Genomic DNA, 17,036 nt, shown 5'->3' with positions numbered 1-17,036 from the left:
CAGCACCTGTTTGGCTGGGTGTGATAGAAACCCTTAGCTCGGCCACAGGAACTTGCAGAAAGTGTGATTATTTTATGTAATAAGGAAATTCTAAGTATGTTGAACAAAAACAGTAACATTTTTAAAAGCTAACTCAGAGAATTCTGAAACAGCTTATTCCCGTGCCCCAATTACAAGAAAATCCACACTTTCCTAAGAAAATTTTGTTCCCATGAATGGCTAGATCCATTGATCTCATCATGTGAATGCACAGATTTAAGTCTGCTTTAAACTTGTCTAACTGTTATGTAAAGAAGGCCCAAATATTAAGCCTAAATATTAAGGAGTTACCTGAGGTGGTGCTAAACACAAATCAGAGAGAAAACCACTCAGGCTGCTTCTGGGAGACAGAAAAAGGACAGATTAAGAAACTACTGAAATATTTAAATTAATAATTTTCCTTAAGGTAACACTCAAGGCTCTGCTTAGAAGGAGTTTCTCTCTCTTTCAGCCTATAAAGGAATAAAGTACTAGAGACCAGCTGGTGCTGTCTATGCTGTTTGGTGTATACCATGTATTTTATCCAGCCTATAAATCAGTAATCAATGAGAGATTCTAAAAATTGAGCTTTAATATTAAATAGAACAAAATCTCAAAGCTAAAACCTGACATCCATCCATTTCTACTGACCAAAGTCCCGTCCTGAGCTGGTCAGGATTAATCTATGAGTTAAGGTTGTGAATAATCGCTGAATTAACCAAATCAGAGATAAATGGATACAGAATTTATTAATCACATCCCTTTCTTTCTGGGATTTCTACCTATACATCAACACAAACATAAGTATATTCACATTCTATAACAGTTAAATTTAAGTGTCCAATAAAGCAGGACTGGTCAGTGGCACAGCAAGAAGAAACAAGGTTTGTTATGCCAGGTCTTGGTAACTGTTGAACTCTTTCAGCCATGGATGCAAATTCCAGCTGAAATATTTAAATTGATGCAAGCTGGGGAGCACATGCTTTGGAAAAGATCCAGGTACACGCAGCCTCATATCCAAATTAACGTTCCCACAGTGCTGACAGAGAGATGTGGCCAAAAAGTCAACAGGAGGCTCCCAAAGAGGCTTCTTGCCTGGAGTGAGGCAGTGGGAGATGGATAATGCCCTCTGCCATGCCACCCTCTGGGGCTGGAAGCCAGGGATAGGTGTGCTGGGCATGGAATCTGGGATTTACTCATCACAGTTAGGCATCTGAAAATGCTGCTGGAGAGAGAATAGCAAAAGCACAGGGCAAGCAGTGAATATGTGCAGGCCCCTTTCGAAAGCCCATTAACTCTGAATTTCCCCAGTCATGACATGTGGAAAACATCTCCTCAATATCTAATAATAACATATATTATAGCGTTAGATATCATTTAGAGGATGATAATCTTCTTCTTCATCTTCTTTGTCATCTTTTTCTTCTTCTTCTTTACCAGCCCCTCAGAGCATGCCACCCTCTTTACAGGCAGCAATGAAAAACTAGATTAGAGCTTCCATATATGTTAACCACAGCAGTATTTAAGCCTGGATTAAAACCAGTCTAAACAGGAGCAGCTGTACAATCTTCATCCTCAGATTTGCATTGCCCTTATTCCAGCAGTTTACAGGGAGGGTTTTTTTTTCCAAAAATGAGTTTTAGGAGGATTTGCTCCCTGTGAGGGCAGTGAGGGGCTCGGATGGAATGCCCAGAGTAGCTGTGGCTGCCCCATCCCTGGAAGTGTCCAAGGCCAGGTTGGAGCACTGTGGGACAATGGGAGGTGTCCCTGCCCATGGCAGGGGGTGGATGAGATCAGCTGGAATGTCCCTTCTAACCCAAACCATTCCATGATCCTGGAGTTCAGCACTAATCCCCTTCCCAGTTCTCACGTTTGAATTGCAGCGAGTCCTTTTCCACTCCAAGACAGTTTTCCAAAGGCCACTTGTACTCACCAGGCTTATGATCATTATTAATTACACCCATTAAAGGTGCCTATCACCAGATCATCTGGGTGCTACCCATCTTTGATTATTTATTTATAAAAAAATTCTCCAACCTTGTGACAATTTTAATCAAGTGTTTCAGTTGATAATTGCAAGCTGTCAAGGTTAATACAATAAGGCTCATCTCTAATTCTTTTTCCATTTCCCTCCAAGAGAAAAAAAAAAAAGACCCTCTGGGATAATGACTGGTGGTTGCTATATTCCCAACTCATCAGGGAGTGTCCTGCATTGAACCACCTTTATTGAAAAGTTACATCGATTCAATATATAGTAATACAGGCAAAAATAATTACAGCTTTGCTAGCAGTGTAAGACCTTAATCCAAACCTCCCAAACATTCAATAAAAAGTGATCCAGGCTGGGAATAGGCTTTTGACAGTGCAGCCCCAACAGGGAATGGAGGTGGGGTGGAAATGGGCAGAGCAGGGTGTGTGAAAAGAGAGAGAAGCCGTGAGATGAGCTGGAGAAAACCAGGTGAGAATTCCAGCCAATATTCCTCCACTGACTCATTCTTTGTTGCAGGAGGAGGTGAGACTGAAAATGAAATGCCAGTGACACAAATTAGGCTGTGCTTGTATTTTCTGTGTTAAAGAATTTGCTGTATCAGATCATGGAATCACGAAATCCCAGGATCATTTGGATTGGGAGGGACATTAAAACCCATCCCATCCCACTCCCTGCCAGGGGCAGGGACATCTTCCACTATCCCAGGCTGCTCTAAGCCCCATTCAACCTGGCCTTGGACACATGCAGGGGTGGAGCAGCCACAGCTCCTCTGGAAACCTGTTCATTCCAATACATATTTTATTATTAATATCTCTAATCCTACAGTAAAAAAATGTGCTTTCATTTAAAGTTAAGCAACTTCCCAAAATAACGCATCTACAAGTTTTCTCAAAATATTTTTGAAGAGAAGTAGCAGAAACTCAGGTTTAAACTTTGCTTTGCTTTGCTGGTAGTTTTCCTTGATTAAAAAAAGTGAAAATACTGTTAATAAAAATAGCATCACAAAAAAGCATTTATGCCATTATGGACTGACTCTCTTGGGAACAGAGCTCAAGCTATACTGGCACCAGCCCCGAATGGCTGAAACTAAGCTGTGCTAAGCTGTTCCAGGGGTGCAGCCCCTGTCCCCAGACATCCAAGAGCCAGAAAAGGTCATCCCGATGGGGACAAGCCAGGCACGGTCTGTGCAGGGGCTCCCTTACTTGCTTCAGGCAAAGACCCAGCCAGGACACCTCAGACAAACACTTTAAACTCCTGGAGGCAGCCTGGATGATTTTGCCTGGAGCAGAGCATGAGGATCTGCTCCCCTGGGATACCTGTGGGATGGAGCCAGCACGGAGGGTACACGCTCACCTCTTCCTCCAGCCCAGCAGAGCCTGGAGCAGGGCAGAAATCCAAGGTTAAATCAAGTGTTCCCTTCTAAGGACAGAAAGGCAGGCATGGGGTCAATACCCAGCTCTCCATGTCACTCTGGGACACCACCAGTAGGATTATTTTTGGTGTTTGGGGTGAGGAGAAGGAATGGAGCAGCATCCTTGGTGTCATCAGAAAATCTCTCTTCTAATGCACTCACACATATCCCAAAAACAGGCATGAAAGTGTTTACCTGCTTTATTTAGGTTTGAAAATATGAGGAACAGCAGCAAATTCCAAAGCAATTACAAAAGGTATCTGTTTGACTTTGGGCTGTTGGGTTTCACTTTCCCTTTCAGCTATCAGCTAAAATTGGCAGGGACTTTAGCCCCAGTCAGTAAGAAAATATGAAAATATTTATTTTCCTATTGTATTAAATCACAGACCATATCCACAGTTGTTTAAAAAACAGCTCCAGTAACAGACTTGTGTTAACTCAGGAACTTGCCCAAAGCACTTTTCTAAACCCTCTCAAGGAAAGGGTGAAATGAATTCTCAGTGGGACAGGGCTTTAAACACACCAATAATTCCACAAATTTCAGTGAACATAAATCTTTGCAGGATTAGGACCTCGCACTGCACCGAGGCCCCTTTGAAAACGTGACTCACTCATTTGTTGTATAAATACATCTAAACTCAACTTACCCCTCAAAACCTTGGGGAGCAGCACTGGTTCCAGGCAGCTCCAAATGTTGCTGCTGTTGGTTACGAGGAGTAGAGCTGCAATTAAAGGCAGAAGAGTGACTAATAAATAATTTACATAAGCCCGGTGTTCTGGGAGTGTGCCAGGTAGGGCTGCAGTGACTCAGACATGTGGGGGAAACAAAGTGAGGAAGTGAGGCTGTTTCCACTGGAACCAGACTGGCAAAGCCCAGCCCTGGGCCTTGGCCCGTGATTCAGGGCTTGGAATTCCCTGGCTCGGTCTCGTCAGTAGCACAGGGGGGAGTTCCCTTTGCTTCCACACTTTTCCTTGCTCACAGCCCTTCCAAGCAGATGAGCAGGGTGGGTAGGGAGCAGAGACCCTGCTCAGTTTTGGTTTTTGAGGATGGTTTTGAGTGTTCAGCTTGAGAAGTCTGAATCTGAGGACAGTTCTCAGCAATGTCCACCTCCAAGGACTTCTCTCCAGAGATAAGAACTCAAAAATGGGAAGGTTTTTCTGCAAACGCACATGAATTGAATTAATCCTCTCTCTTTTTCATCCATTTAATAACCCTGGTGGGCCTGGGCTTTTCACAAAATCAGAAAACCATGGAGTGGTTTGGGAAGGGACCTTAAATCCCATCCAGTGCCACCCCTGCCATGGGCAGGGACACCTTCCACTGTCCCAGGTCACTCCAAGCCCCATCCAACCTGGCCTTGGACACTGCCAGGGATCCAGGGGCAGCCCCAGCTGCTCTGGGAATTCCCTCCCAGTCCCTCCCACCCACACAGGAAGAAATTTATTCCTTTTTACCCTGGAATGGCCCTTTGCCCATTGCCTGTGTCACGGTCAGTCCTCACAGTTCTCACTGCAGCACCAAAAGACTTAAAGACACGAAAACTCAAATTTAACCTCAGATCCGGCCCTTCCTGTGATTCCTGATTGCTCACAGGAGGGTGAAGGGCTCGAATATATTTTGTTCCATAACATTTTGCCACAATTTCATCTTTTTCACTTTTCTTTTTCAGCCATGACTGGTCTTGTCATTCCCCCGATGTAAGGAAGGGGCAGCTTTGCTGCTCTCCCTCCCTCTTCCATTTTTTCCTCCTTTTTTTTTCATTTTTCTTTTACAGCACAAAACTACTTATTGTGATGGACCACTAAAAAGAAAAAAATAGCACTACAAGCTCTTTTTTGGGGAAAAGCCAGGCCCAGGAAAAAAAAGGAACATTTTTTATGGATTGGATGAGATAGAAGTCTGCATCATTTACCTGTTTCATATTTCTGACACAACCACATCAACTCCTCAAACATTGGGCATGAAGAATCAGCAAGAGCCAGGATGAACAAGAGTTGGCAGAATTGAATTAGAAATGCAAAGTCTTTCCTGGAAGACACGAAAACCTTCCTAAGATTTGTAAAATATTCAAAGGAAAAAAAAAGAAATTGGCAAAATGATTCAAGGTTGATATTTTGGATACAATTTGTTTTACTTTGTAGGGGTAAAAAAGTTGAAGTTTCTATTTTCTATGGAGCCTTTCAGATATCGATTTAGTTTATGCAGAAAAACAATTCAACAAAACAGGGTACCAGCATGAAAGAATTTCTAGGACAAACTGACATGAATGATGGAACTTTGGTGTATGTGTGTATTTGCTTATAGTTTAACCTCTTTAAAAAATGTAAGATGTTTTACAATTATTTAAATAAATAAACTTGTAACTTATTGTATGTAGAGGTAGAAACTAAACCCTGTTTTGGATTTTTTCCTCCAGTTGTACAATGAAAACAGATGATGCAAAAATGTAGTGATAAGTTTGAGATATATTATTACTGCTGCAATTGCTCCTCACTTTCCCCCCTCTTACTGGATTAATGTGCAAGGATATATAGGATTCTTTCTGATTAACAAAACCCTCAGAAACTTTTACCTACCTTGTGGTAAACAGCTCATGTAGGAATTTTTTCACCCTCCTCACCTTTCCCCCATTTCCATTTTTTGCTTCAATTAAAATATTCAGGTACTAAGATTAACTGCTAAGTCTCAAAGACCCAGCTTGACGAGTGAGTGGCACTTAGGGATTTGAGTGAATCGGATTTTTCATGAGGTACTGAGTTTATTTTATAGATTCAATGTATGAATTAGGAGGGGAAGGGTTCTCTGGGGTTTTCCATGTAGTTAGAACACCTAAAGTTCAGTTATGCTTCATATTAAGGGTGCATTTAAAAGGGTGAACATGTATTTGAATGATTTATGCACTTTTATCCTGAGTCATTAAAAATGGTAAGTATTTGCCAGCTGGATATTGAAGTTCATAGAGGTAAATCAATTGCTTTGAATTTTTCTGCATTTTAGCCTAACAAAAGAGTTTAGTTCTCCTTTGCATCTCCTCTCCTGAAACTGGAAGGTGAGGACAAGTTTGATAAAATAAATCATAAATTATCCAACTAAACCAGAGAACACTCAATAGAATTTGGCTGTTGGAAAGCCATTTTTAATGGGAAAAAAAAATCAACTATACTACGGGGACCCCTCTAAAATCCATACAATTATTGGCTGCATGGACAGTTGCTCCTACGGAAGCACCTTGACTTTAATCAACAAACCCTAAATAAGGCCCCAGGATATGAACTTATCCTTTTGCCCCGTAGTTTTATGGATGGGTAAGGAAAATTGTATTCTTGGTGATTTTTAGGGATGGTAGAACTTGATCTGGGCTCAGGATGGTGAAACTGGGATAACTCACATGGCTGAGCTTGTTTGGAGCTGTTGTGGAGTTAATTGGGATCAGGAAGAGCCAAAAATCCTCTCTGCAGGTCCACAGCTGGATGGTGATGGGAGGCTGAGGGGGGATGACCTGAGGGACCCTCATCTGAAGGACAGGGTTTGGGCACAGGGCATGGAACCAGAAAATCCTGGGATGATGGGGTTGGAAGGGACCTTAAAGCCCACCCAGTGGCACCCCGTGCCCTGGGCAGGGACACCTCCACTGTCCCAGGGTGCTCCAAGCCCTGTCCAGCCTGGCCTTGGGCACTTCCAGGGATTGAACACTTCCAAGGATGGAACAAGGTCCTGCAGGTTTCCTTTCCTGGTCCAGTGCACAGTTCAGTTTATGGGATAAATCCATTCTCTGCACGTGGAGTTCTGAAGGAGATCTCAGAGGGACTGGAGACTCCAACTGGGCTGCTCTGGCCATTCCTGAAGAAAGTCCCACTTGTTGGGAAGCAGTTTTGTGTTCCTGACTGTGCTGTAAGGTTTGGCAGGGTCTTCATTTTGTGCCTTCTCAATGCCATTGAGTCCCATTTTAAAAAGGTGGAGGGGGGTTAATCTCTTCTAAAACTCAAGGCCCAACTTATATCAGCAGAAACAACAATTTAAGGAGAGATTTGGTGGAAATAATGTGGGTTTAAGAAACATGGATATAGTTAATATTTCACAGTCAGGCTACTGAAACTGTCTGAGTTCTACAAAAAATGAAAAAAAAAATCATCCCCCAGGATGATTGCCCTTATGGGTTCTCTGCGTGCCCCTTGTGCCACCAAGGATGTGGCAGTCACTGGAGGTCAACCAGCACCCCTGAAACCAAGCAAGCTCTGAAATATCAAAGAATCATAGATGTTAAAAAGTCTGCAGTTGTCAGTGTATCTCTGATAACACAACAGGGTGCAGGGTCTGACCTGGATGTTCCAAACAGCAAAACAACAACAACAAAATCCCCAAAATATTTCATATATTCATAGGTACTGATATCCCAGCAGGGCTAAGTAGGAAGTCCAAATCCATGTTTGGAATTATACATTTATCCAGGGATAAAAATGGATTAAGGACTGGAAGAGTTGGGATTAAAACTTATGTAAATTTCAGCAAAAACACAAATGTCCTAATTCCAAAAATTATCTTGGGGGACCAGGTGCATTCTATCAAATCCCTTCCTCCATTCCCACCTACTAAAAATCCCAAACAGCTCCAAAGCATGAAGATGGTGAATATTCCCCCTGCCCTTCTCTGTACAGGCTACTTCTAAAATTGATCATCAGATAGACTCAATATTCTGTCTGGCAAATATTCCAGATCAATAGGAATTTCTAGACCACCTGCTGGAGAGCAGCACTTTGCTATCTTAAATCCTCTTCTTTTTTCTTAACAAATGGGATTTTCATTCCAAAATCTCAGTCAGAAAAGTTTCCAATTAAAAAAAAAAAAAAAATCATGGGAAAAGCTGGGTTTTGTCCATACTTCTGTTTTATTTTTGCACAGGTTCATGAAAGAAAGATCTAACATATCACTGAAATCTTGGGAAGATTCAGGGGTAAAAATGACAGTCTGGCAATAAAAAATAAAAAAAAAAAAAAGGAAAGTTTCTGGAACATTGAACATTCCTTTCACCCTTCAGTTATTTTTATTAGTTCTGTCCAGTTGCCCTGTTGCCATGAGTCCAAGTGAAAAAGAGAAACCTCCCTGAAAAGCTGCTCCAAGCACTTGAGGAATTGCCTGTGTTGATGCAAATGTGAGAAATCTGCTTTGCTTTGAGCAAAAAAAAAAAAAAAAAAAAAAAAAACAAAAAAAAAAAAAAAAACTAATTAAACCTAGGAATTATTTAGAACATGGATTTTGCTCATGCAGGGAGATCATGGTACTAGAGATGAGTGTAGAATTAATTGAGGTTTACAGAGAAAAACACCTTTAAATAAACACAATCAGAAATCCTTGGCCATGAAAAAGGACTTTGGCAGTGGCAAAACACTCAACAAAAAGGGGAAAAGATGATCCCAGACTTGATGTGTGAGAATTTTTTCACTATAACAAGCAAATCTGTCCTCTTTGAGTGGTTGCTGTTGACAATTCCCTGAGAGTTTTCCTCTTTGCCACTGGGAAGATGAAAGTGTTGCAATAGGTAATGACAAATTTCATCATAACTTTGGAAGGGTTGGTTTGATCTCCTAATTTATCTCGGTAGAGCATCTTCCTCTCCCTCCTTCTTTGCACACTTCCAACATGCATGGTTTCTCCAAACCGTTCCTCGTTCCTCCCTCCTGTAATTTAAAGCCTCATTTCTCCCTCCTGTATAGTTTTGGGGTTTGTTTGGGGTTTTTTTGGGTTGTTTTTTTTGTGGTTTTTTTTTTTTTGGTTTTTTTTTTTGGTTTTTTTTTTTTTGTTTTTGTCTTTTTTTTGCTTTGTCAGTTATATACAGTATGAAGTTGCTATGCACAGAGCTTTTGTAAAGATAGCTTTTTGGGTTTTTTTGTTTACTGTTTTTAATGGTCCTACTTATGGAAGAATATCTTGTTTGTAAAATGAGTATGTCTACTTCAGTTTTAAACTTTAAATTATCCTAACAAAAAAAAAAAATAAAATTTTTGTACTGTAAATAAGGGGGAATTATCTTAATTTCAGTGTTTAATCTGCTTTTTTATCATCTTTATGGGTCACTCATAGTAACAATAACACTATAAAAATGGTATAAAATGCTATGTGAGAGTTTTTAAATCAAGATTTGAAGATGTGCCTGTAAAACATCCAACCACAATTTGGGAGAGCCAGGTTGAGATTATGCTGGGCATGGAATAAGAGGATAAAGAATGGTATTTTCTCACCATTTCTTTATTACAAATGGACAATACCTGTGTGAGAGTTCAGTCCCTTCTGGGAGGGGGAGGACTCAAAGGGTTGGATAGGGGGAATTTGGACACCTTTTTGGACACCTCCCCTTTTTGTTATGAGTATACAGGTGGTCAAAGAACAAAATCAAAATTAAAAACTGGGACTGACTGATCCTGGCTTTTCCCTGGAGTAAATTTGGGGTTGGTCCTGTTTAGGCATTTTGTCTTTGTGCAGAACTCTGAGCAAACAACAAACTGAGGCTGCAGAGGTGAATCACATTGGCTCCCAAAAATAATTTGGATGTATTTACTCCCTCTTGTGCAGAGTGCATTTCTCAGCCACAGGGGTGGACAAAACAGAGTGCTGAAAACTGCTTGGAAAACAGTAATTGGCCATTTGAACCAGAAATATTCCATTTTCTTCAATGAAAATTATTGGAAAGGTTCAAACAAATGAAATTTTAATGATGAAGGTCACTTTTACTGACATTTTCAACAGAATGTGAGTCAGTATTTAAATTATTGCCAGATGTCAGTGAAAGCATCTGAAAACATGAGGCACTATCAGCCCAAAACTGAGGAGAAAACAGAGGTTTTTGGTAACCTGCACCAACTCCTCCTTTCCCGATGATGTGCAATCAGCAGATGACCTTCATCTCAGCACTGAAACCCAGATTTCCACTGTCCTGATGAAAGATCTTTCATCTTCTCTTGAACAGAAGCCCATTCTCCTAAAAATCTTATTCAGCTCTTTTCTTCCCCCCTAAGAAATCCCAGCAGTATTTTAAGTGATGATTTTGGTGATAAAACTCCCGGTTCCTGTGAAAGAGATTCTCAGACTTAACAGGGCCCTACTGTTGTATTCCAGGGAGGAAGTGTGTTGGGCAGATGAAAGCTGGAGATCTGCTGTTCCACTCCTGCTTTTCTTACATCTCTTAAGGACTTGATGATGGACAGATACAAACATGAGCCTGGGATGTGTCACCCTCTGAGCTGGAGCCTGAGCAACTTCCCAACAAAATGCTGAAGGAGGGAAGAAGGAGATGTATGAGTTTCAGACCAAAAAATCAAGTTTTTAACTCAAATAAGCACATGAACAACTCCCTTCAAGCCCAAGTAGCTCAGATTATCTAGGATTATCTGCACAGAAATGTCTTGAAAAACAACAAAAAAAAAAGCTCTAGGATCATTGTCATGAAAGTATTTCATTATCAGTCTTACTCCATTATTAAAAAACATTGTGAAAAGAGGTTTTTTGGTCAATGTTAAGACCAGTAAAGGCTTGAAACCTCCCCAGATGTTAAATCCTTAGCTCACCAGGTTTTACAGGAAGATGAGATGTTCAGCCTTCCCTCCAGGGTTGCTCCCACGCTCTGGGAAGAGTTGAATGACTTTGGTCACATCATACATAGAAAGTGGCCCTTTTCCAAAGGCAAAGTGTCTGGGTCACTGTGAATTTGTAGAGTATCAGGAGGAGCAAAGGAATATTCCTCCTCAGAGCAGTGATAATGGGAATTCTAGGAGTGGTCAGTAATTGTGCAGGTTTCCTTCCCCAGGGAGCGGACAGTCACATCTGGGCATGGCCAGGTTGATCTGCCTTGGCTCAGAAAGGCCTTCTAGAACAGCACATCCTCTCCCACCCTAGTTTGGTGTTTTTTGTTTTGGTTTTTTTTTTTTTGGTTTTTTTTTTTTTGGTTTTTTTTTGTTTGTTTGTGTGGGTTTTTTGGTTTTTTTTGTTTGTTTGTTTTTGTTTGTTTTGTTTTGTTTTGTTTTGTTTTGTTTTGTTTTGTTTCTTTCTTTCCAGGTATTTTCTAGATGGAAAAAATTTGAATTTCACTTCAATAAATGGTGAAACAAAAGCCACTCCTTCAGCCAGTTGTGCAGGGCAGGCAGGGAATTGCCAGCCCAGTTAAAATATTTATCTCTGTGACAACACACAGCTGCTGAGGTGCAGAGATCTGAAGCTTTAATGGCACCACGTTATTTAGGCAGGAATGTCTCATTAACTCCGTGTGCAGGACTGGCTTAACCAGCAGCTGGGATGGAGCTGAGGTGCCGACAGAGCAGGAGAACAAACACCAATGGAGATAAGGGAAGGGGAAACCCAACACTTCTCCATCCTGAGGGGGAAGGTACCAAAAAATGTCCCATGGAGGCAATAGAAGAACTCTGGGGGAAGCACAGCAGGGAGGCTGAGGAAGGGAAATGGGATCTGTTGTCCTGTGTTGGGTCTGGGCAAAGTTACAACGTGAGAAAACACAAGCCTGGACCTTGGCATGTCCTTTTCCACAGGGAGACGTGGATGCAGCCCTCCACCTTCTGGAGGCACAGGAATTGTATCTTCTTAAGTCACTTTCTGGCCTATTCATTGGCAGGGGAAGATCCCTGGAAATACAGTGCAACTTTTCAGAGAGGCGTTTTACACTGCTTTTACAGTGGTGGTTATTCCTAATTTAAGTTGTGATTTTTAAGATATGACTCAGTTATTTCTAAGAGTAATAGAGAAAAAAATATTTCCAATAACAAGCAGCCTTTTGAGACTGCTTTAGATCAGTTTTAAGTACGTAACTAACCTGGATGAGAAATTCAAGCACCCCTTCTTTTCCCAAGGCTCCCTGGTTTAAGTGGTGGCAGCACCACACCATGAGTGGGGTTTGTGCAGGGTTGGGATGGAAAAGAACTTCTCCCAACACCTCCCTGCCATTGCAGGGACTTGATTGGAATTTACCAGCAGGGTCCCTCTGACACTGCAATTGCTGCAGTCATTTCTTTGTCTTTAAAATGCCATATAATTGCTAATGTAATTAGTGATGTATACAGAGGGGGCCCGTGCAATTACCAAGTCCTAAGATCAAGTAATTAATGTTCTGTCAACAAAACAGCAACTGTTTCATTAACAACTGTCTGGGTTTGAAAACAGATCAACTCAGAACGTACCCACTCGGCTGAGTTTGGCAAGAGCAGTGGATTTCAGCCCAAAACACACCAGCCTGGATCAAATGGGTGTGGAAAAGGGGATTGTGCCAGTCCCACCTCCAGCTCCCCGTTATTCCTCCCCCAGTAAGATGAGGATTCACCAATACTGCCCACAGGGACAGGGCTCACAGCTGGAGGTCCAGTATTATGGATAATCTCAGGTTTTAAAAAAATTTGCAGAGGGTTTCTAGGACCTGCAAAGGTTTATTGGATTGCAGGACTTGGAATGTTGATGAGGTGAGGCCTATGATTTTGCTGACCTCTGAATTAACTTTGTATGCCCAAGGTTTTCTCTATTACCACGACGCCGAGCACCTTCCTCAAAGCGACAGGAGTGGGGTGCCCGCTCTGATCTGATTTTACACTCCCCTTCCTTTATGAATTTGAGTTTTACAAAGAGGTTTTTAACCAGGTTTTAACCTTGTCCTTTTCCTCACAGCTCTTTTTGGAGAGCTCACATCCTTCCAAGTGTTCCCCAGCCCCACTTTGGTGTCTCTTTGGTGTCTCTTGCCTGTCTCCTTGTCTCAGTGCTTCCATCCAGAGCCCATTTTTAAGGGTGAGACCCTGAAAGGTGAAGCCTGGAAGGAGCTGTGCTGGTCCTGCCCAACTCCAGCCTCTGCTCTGTCCCCACTGCTCCTGCATCTCTCAGTTTGCTCTTTAGGGAGGGATTCCAGGTCCAGCTTTCCCAGGACACAACACATACTTGGAGTCCTGATGCATCACCTCAAATTTCCAGGATGGGAATGATCCCTGTCCCCTCAACACCACATCTGCTGAGCCTCCAACCCAGGAGAAGCTCAGTGCTCCACCTCATTCCCTCAGAGGATGGAATTCCCAATCTCCAGACGCCATCCCTGTTCTCCCTACCCACTTTTCCTGCGCCTCATCAGCGCAGGACACAGTTAACGCAGCACAGGAGCTGTGGCAGCGTGGAATTAAGCAGCAGGAGCAAGAGGGATCAACGGGGATTTCTGGGGAGATTTGAAACACAAATAAGCATGAGGAACTCTAAAAGTACACAATTTTTCCTCCCGCTCTGCGCGTGTTGTTTTATTACAGGGTAATTAAAGAACACTTTAAAATTTTGATTAATGGGCTTTTTAGCTTCAGAGAAATCACATCTTTGATGTCAGTTGCTTAAACATTCCGTTTACTTTGCCATTGAGGAATGGAAATAAATAAAGAATGCCGAGGATGCTTTTATCCCCTCCTGCTTTGTAACAGTGACATGGATAAAAATGGGAGTCATGCAAGAAAAAAATGCCAACTCAGTCTGAGTGAATGAAACCCTGGTCACAAGGACCAGCTCTGGTCACACTCAGTGCCATAGTGTGACTCCAGCTGCAGTTGGTGTTTACACAGAATTTGGAGGTTCCCTCTTCTGGGAAGCTCCACACAGCAGCAATAATTCAGATTATTGGATTTTAAAGGGGGTGGGGAAGCAACTGTGCTGATCCAGATCCCAAACCAACACCAGGTGCCTTCACAGCCCATTCCCTGGGGAAAAGACACTTCCCTGGATGGAAGGAACGAGCTGTTCCTGGTCTCTTTAGCAACACTAGAAAATCTCAGGTGCCCAAAGCCTTGTTTGCTGCTTAGTCTGAGGCACTGATTGGAGCAATGCCTCTCTAGGGTGCTTGTTTTTATTTCATAGGACTATTTTTAACCATGGATGAATCTGCACAGGGTGGAGAGTTAAGGAAGAGATCAGTTCTAATTGCCCTTATTTTTCCTTCCATTTAAGATCTGGGCTCCAACACCACCCACAAACCCTTGATAGCCTGAACCCCACACGCTTTATGATAAAGGTTATGGAGGTGCTTAGTCCCATAACAGTAGTTTCAGCCCCCTGGCAGCCTATTTAGCCAATGTTTTTTCTTAAAGACTAATTTTCACCAATTTTTCTCCATTTCTCCTTTCTCAGCCTTTCCCTTTACATCCATAATTATAGAAAAAGTAAAAAAGCAGGTTTTGGAGTTTGAGACAATAAATTAATCAGTTAGCCTCTATTTAAAAACCAGTTTCTTGAAATATTTTTGAGGCTTTATTGGAGTTCCCTTATATATTTTTGAAGCTCTATTATCAGTGGGGTTTTTTGCATAAATCCTGCCCTGCACACACCCACACACCCCCACACACCCTTCCTTCCAAATATCCACCTCTATGCAGATTAAAATTATGGATGCTTTTCATTCAGCTGCTTTTGGAAGAAAAAGGGAGGAAAGGAAAGAGGGGAGGGGGGAAGAGTCAACTTTAATACTCTACAGTAGCACAACCCCCCGAGCATAAAGCAGTGCTCAGGTAGACACATCTGGTGAAATGCATCACATCAAATTAGTATCAAGGGTATTGAGATTCTGAGACGCCTGGCAGACAATTCCCCTTCTAATGCACTGCTTTGGAGCTTGTTGAGGAAACTTGAATCCCAAATCTCCAGTGAAATGAGTGATACTAAACATGCCTGCTCAAATACTGAAAGTGAAGATCAAAGACGCAGTGTCCAAATTGGCTTTGCAAACAAAGCAAGCCTGGGGATCCCCAGGAGGACATGGTGCTAATTTTATCAGATCTCCTTGACTCCTTCCTCCCAACAGTTTGTCATTTAAGAAAAATAATAATAATAATGAGAATGCAATTCTGTCTGGCTGGCAGGAACCTAGTTGTGAGACAAACAAATTCAGTGCCTCTTAAGGGTGTGCTTTGCAAGGCACCTTAATCAAGTTAAAGTGAAAAATGAGAATATTTCCCTCTGAAATCTGCCCACGCCTCGGTCCCCAAACCACACATAGACAAACACATGGGGCCATGAATATTTCAGTTCAACTCAGGCCTTCAGATCAATACAGGCAACTCTCAAGTTCTATTGATTTTTCAGAGGTTTGGCTCACAGGGGTGATAAAATATTTCTCAAGTTATGAAACCTGAGCTTGGGAGCTTTTGCTGATGCCTCAGCATTTACCAGACACATCCCTCTCCCCTCCATGTGGATTTATGACTAAGCAATAAGTCTTGGAAAGGTGGGCACTGCCATCCCATAGGGCCCACTTAAGGTCAAAAAGAGAAATCAGGGCAGTCCTTCAGGTCACCAAACTTCTGTTTTCTGAGGTAATCACTTATTCTTTCCCCTCCAAGTCCTTATTCCAAGATTCATTAGGCAGCGAGTGAAATTCCCTTTCAGCGTCCCCTGTAAGCTGTCAGAGAGAAAGGGACACCAAAGCAGACACCAAATAAAGCAACTCCCTGCTGAGGCAAGGGAGTTAATCCTCTCCATATGGAAAGGAAATACACTTAATTATGTATTTATGCATGTCATTGCAGGCTTATATCTTGTTTCACTTTCATCCACAATGATCCAAACCTATTTCAATATAATGAGTAAACATTTCTGGGTTTACAATAACAGAAGCATACGGTCACTCACCATTTCCCAACCATTTCCTTGCAGTTCTGTGCAGTTTTTATTTGTCCTGGAGCAGCACCCAGGGAATGCTCTGCTGGACTGTGACTGTAAGGTGTTTGTAATCACAAAACCCCAAAGAGCTGGCCCCAAGGAGCTTAAAACTGAGCTGAAAAAGCATTTTGAAAGAGAAGTGGGAATCTGTGGGTGCTGCTTTCAATATTCCAGTTATTCCCTCCCAAAATGGGTATCACTGCATAACCAAAAATTACCTTTTTAATCCAGTGGGTTCCCCACAGTCCAACACAGTCAGTCAGGGACTGAGGTCATTTGCTGGCCCCACCATGAGACCTGGTGTATGTGAATTATCGATCTTAAGTTGCTTTTTGGTAGTTCAGGAGGAGAATCCTCTCTGTTTCTTTGTTTAAAGCTGTTAAACTTAATATTAATATTAAATTTATTGGTTTTTTTTTTTTTTTTTTTTTTACCCAGAAGCACCAAGGAGCTTTAAGGGCCAGGGACACCCTGTGCTCCCTGTTGTCCCTCAGGTGGCAGGGCAATGTCCCAAACAGCCCTTGCCAGTTACAGAGAAGGTTTCAGGGGGAATAAATAGCAGAGAAAAGAGACCTGTCCAGATCCACAGGCCAAGGAAAGGGGGGACCCTAAGAGACATTCCCAGAACTGCAGCCTGCAATTAAAAAAGGCAACAGAAAGGACGTTTTCCAAGTGACTCACAAAAAAAGAGGATTTGTGTGCATGGATGAAGACCCACTGGCACAGTGACACTGCCCTGATCTGTGCATGATCTTGAGAGAGCACCTGAATTGCACTGAGACACTCCAAAAAGCTCATTTAGAGATCCTTCCACAGGTGCCAGAGCTTGGCATGGGAGTCCAGCTTGCCCAGTTCTCTCTTTTCCCCTGTGTGATGGTCTTTTATGACTTTCGGTAAGTCAAACACAAAAAAACAAGCCCTTCATTTCACTTCTTCAAACCAAATCT

At 42.2% G+C, this 17,036-nt stretch overlaps 1 protein-coding gene across 9 annotated transcripts in view; it reads left to right on the top strand.

The window, feature by feature from the left end:
* Positions 1-5,778, top strand: part of EBF2 (EBF transcription factor 2) — a 119,537-nt gene extending 113,759 nt beyond the window's left edge. For all 9 annotated transcript variants that reach the window (XM_053966517.1, XM_053966520.1, XM_053966513.1 and 6 more), the window contains one exon: positions 5,090-5,778. In XM_053966517.1, coding sequence (XP_053822492.1) covers positions 5,090-5,121 — 32 coding nt within the window. In that variant the 3' untranslated portion in view covers positions 5,122-5,778. The remainder of the gene's footprint in view (positions 1-5,089) is intronic.
* The last annotated feature ends 11,258 nt before the right edge of the window (positions 5,779-17,036 follow it).

Source organism: Vidua chalybeata, chromosome 28 (assembly GCF_026979565.1).
Source record: "Vidua chalybeata isolate OUT-0048 chromosome 28, bVidCha1 merged haplotype, whole genome shotgun sequence".
Lineage (NCBI taxonomy): Eukaryota > Metazoa > Chordata > Aves > Passeriformes > Viduidae > Vidua > Vidua chalybeata.
Note: the sequence above shows the minus strand (reverse complement) of the source record. Positions and strands in the feature narration are given on the sequence as shown.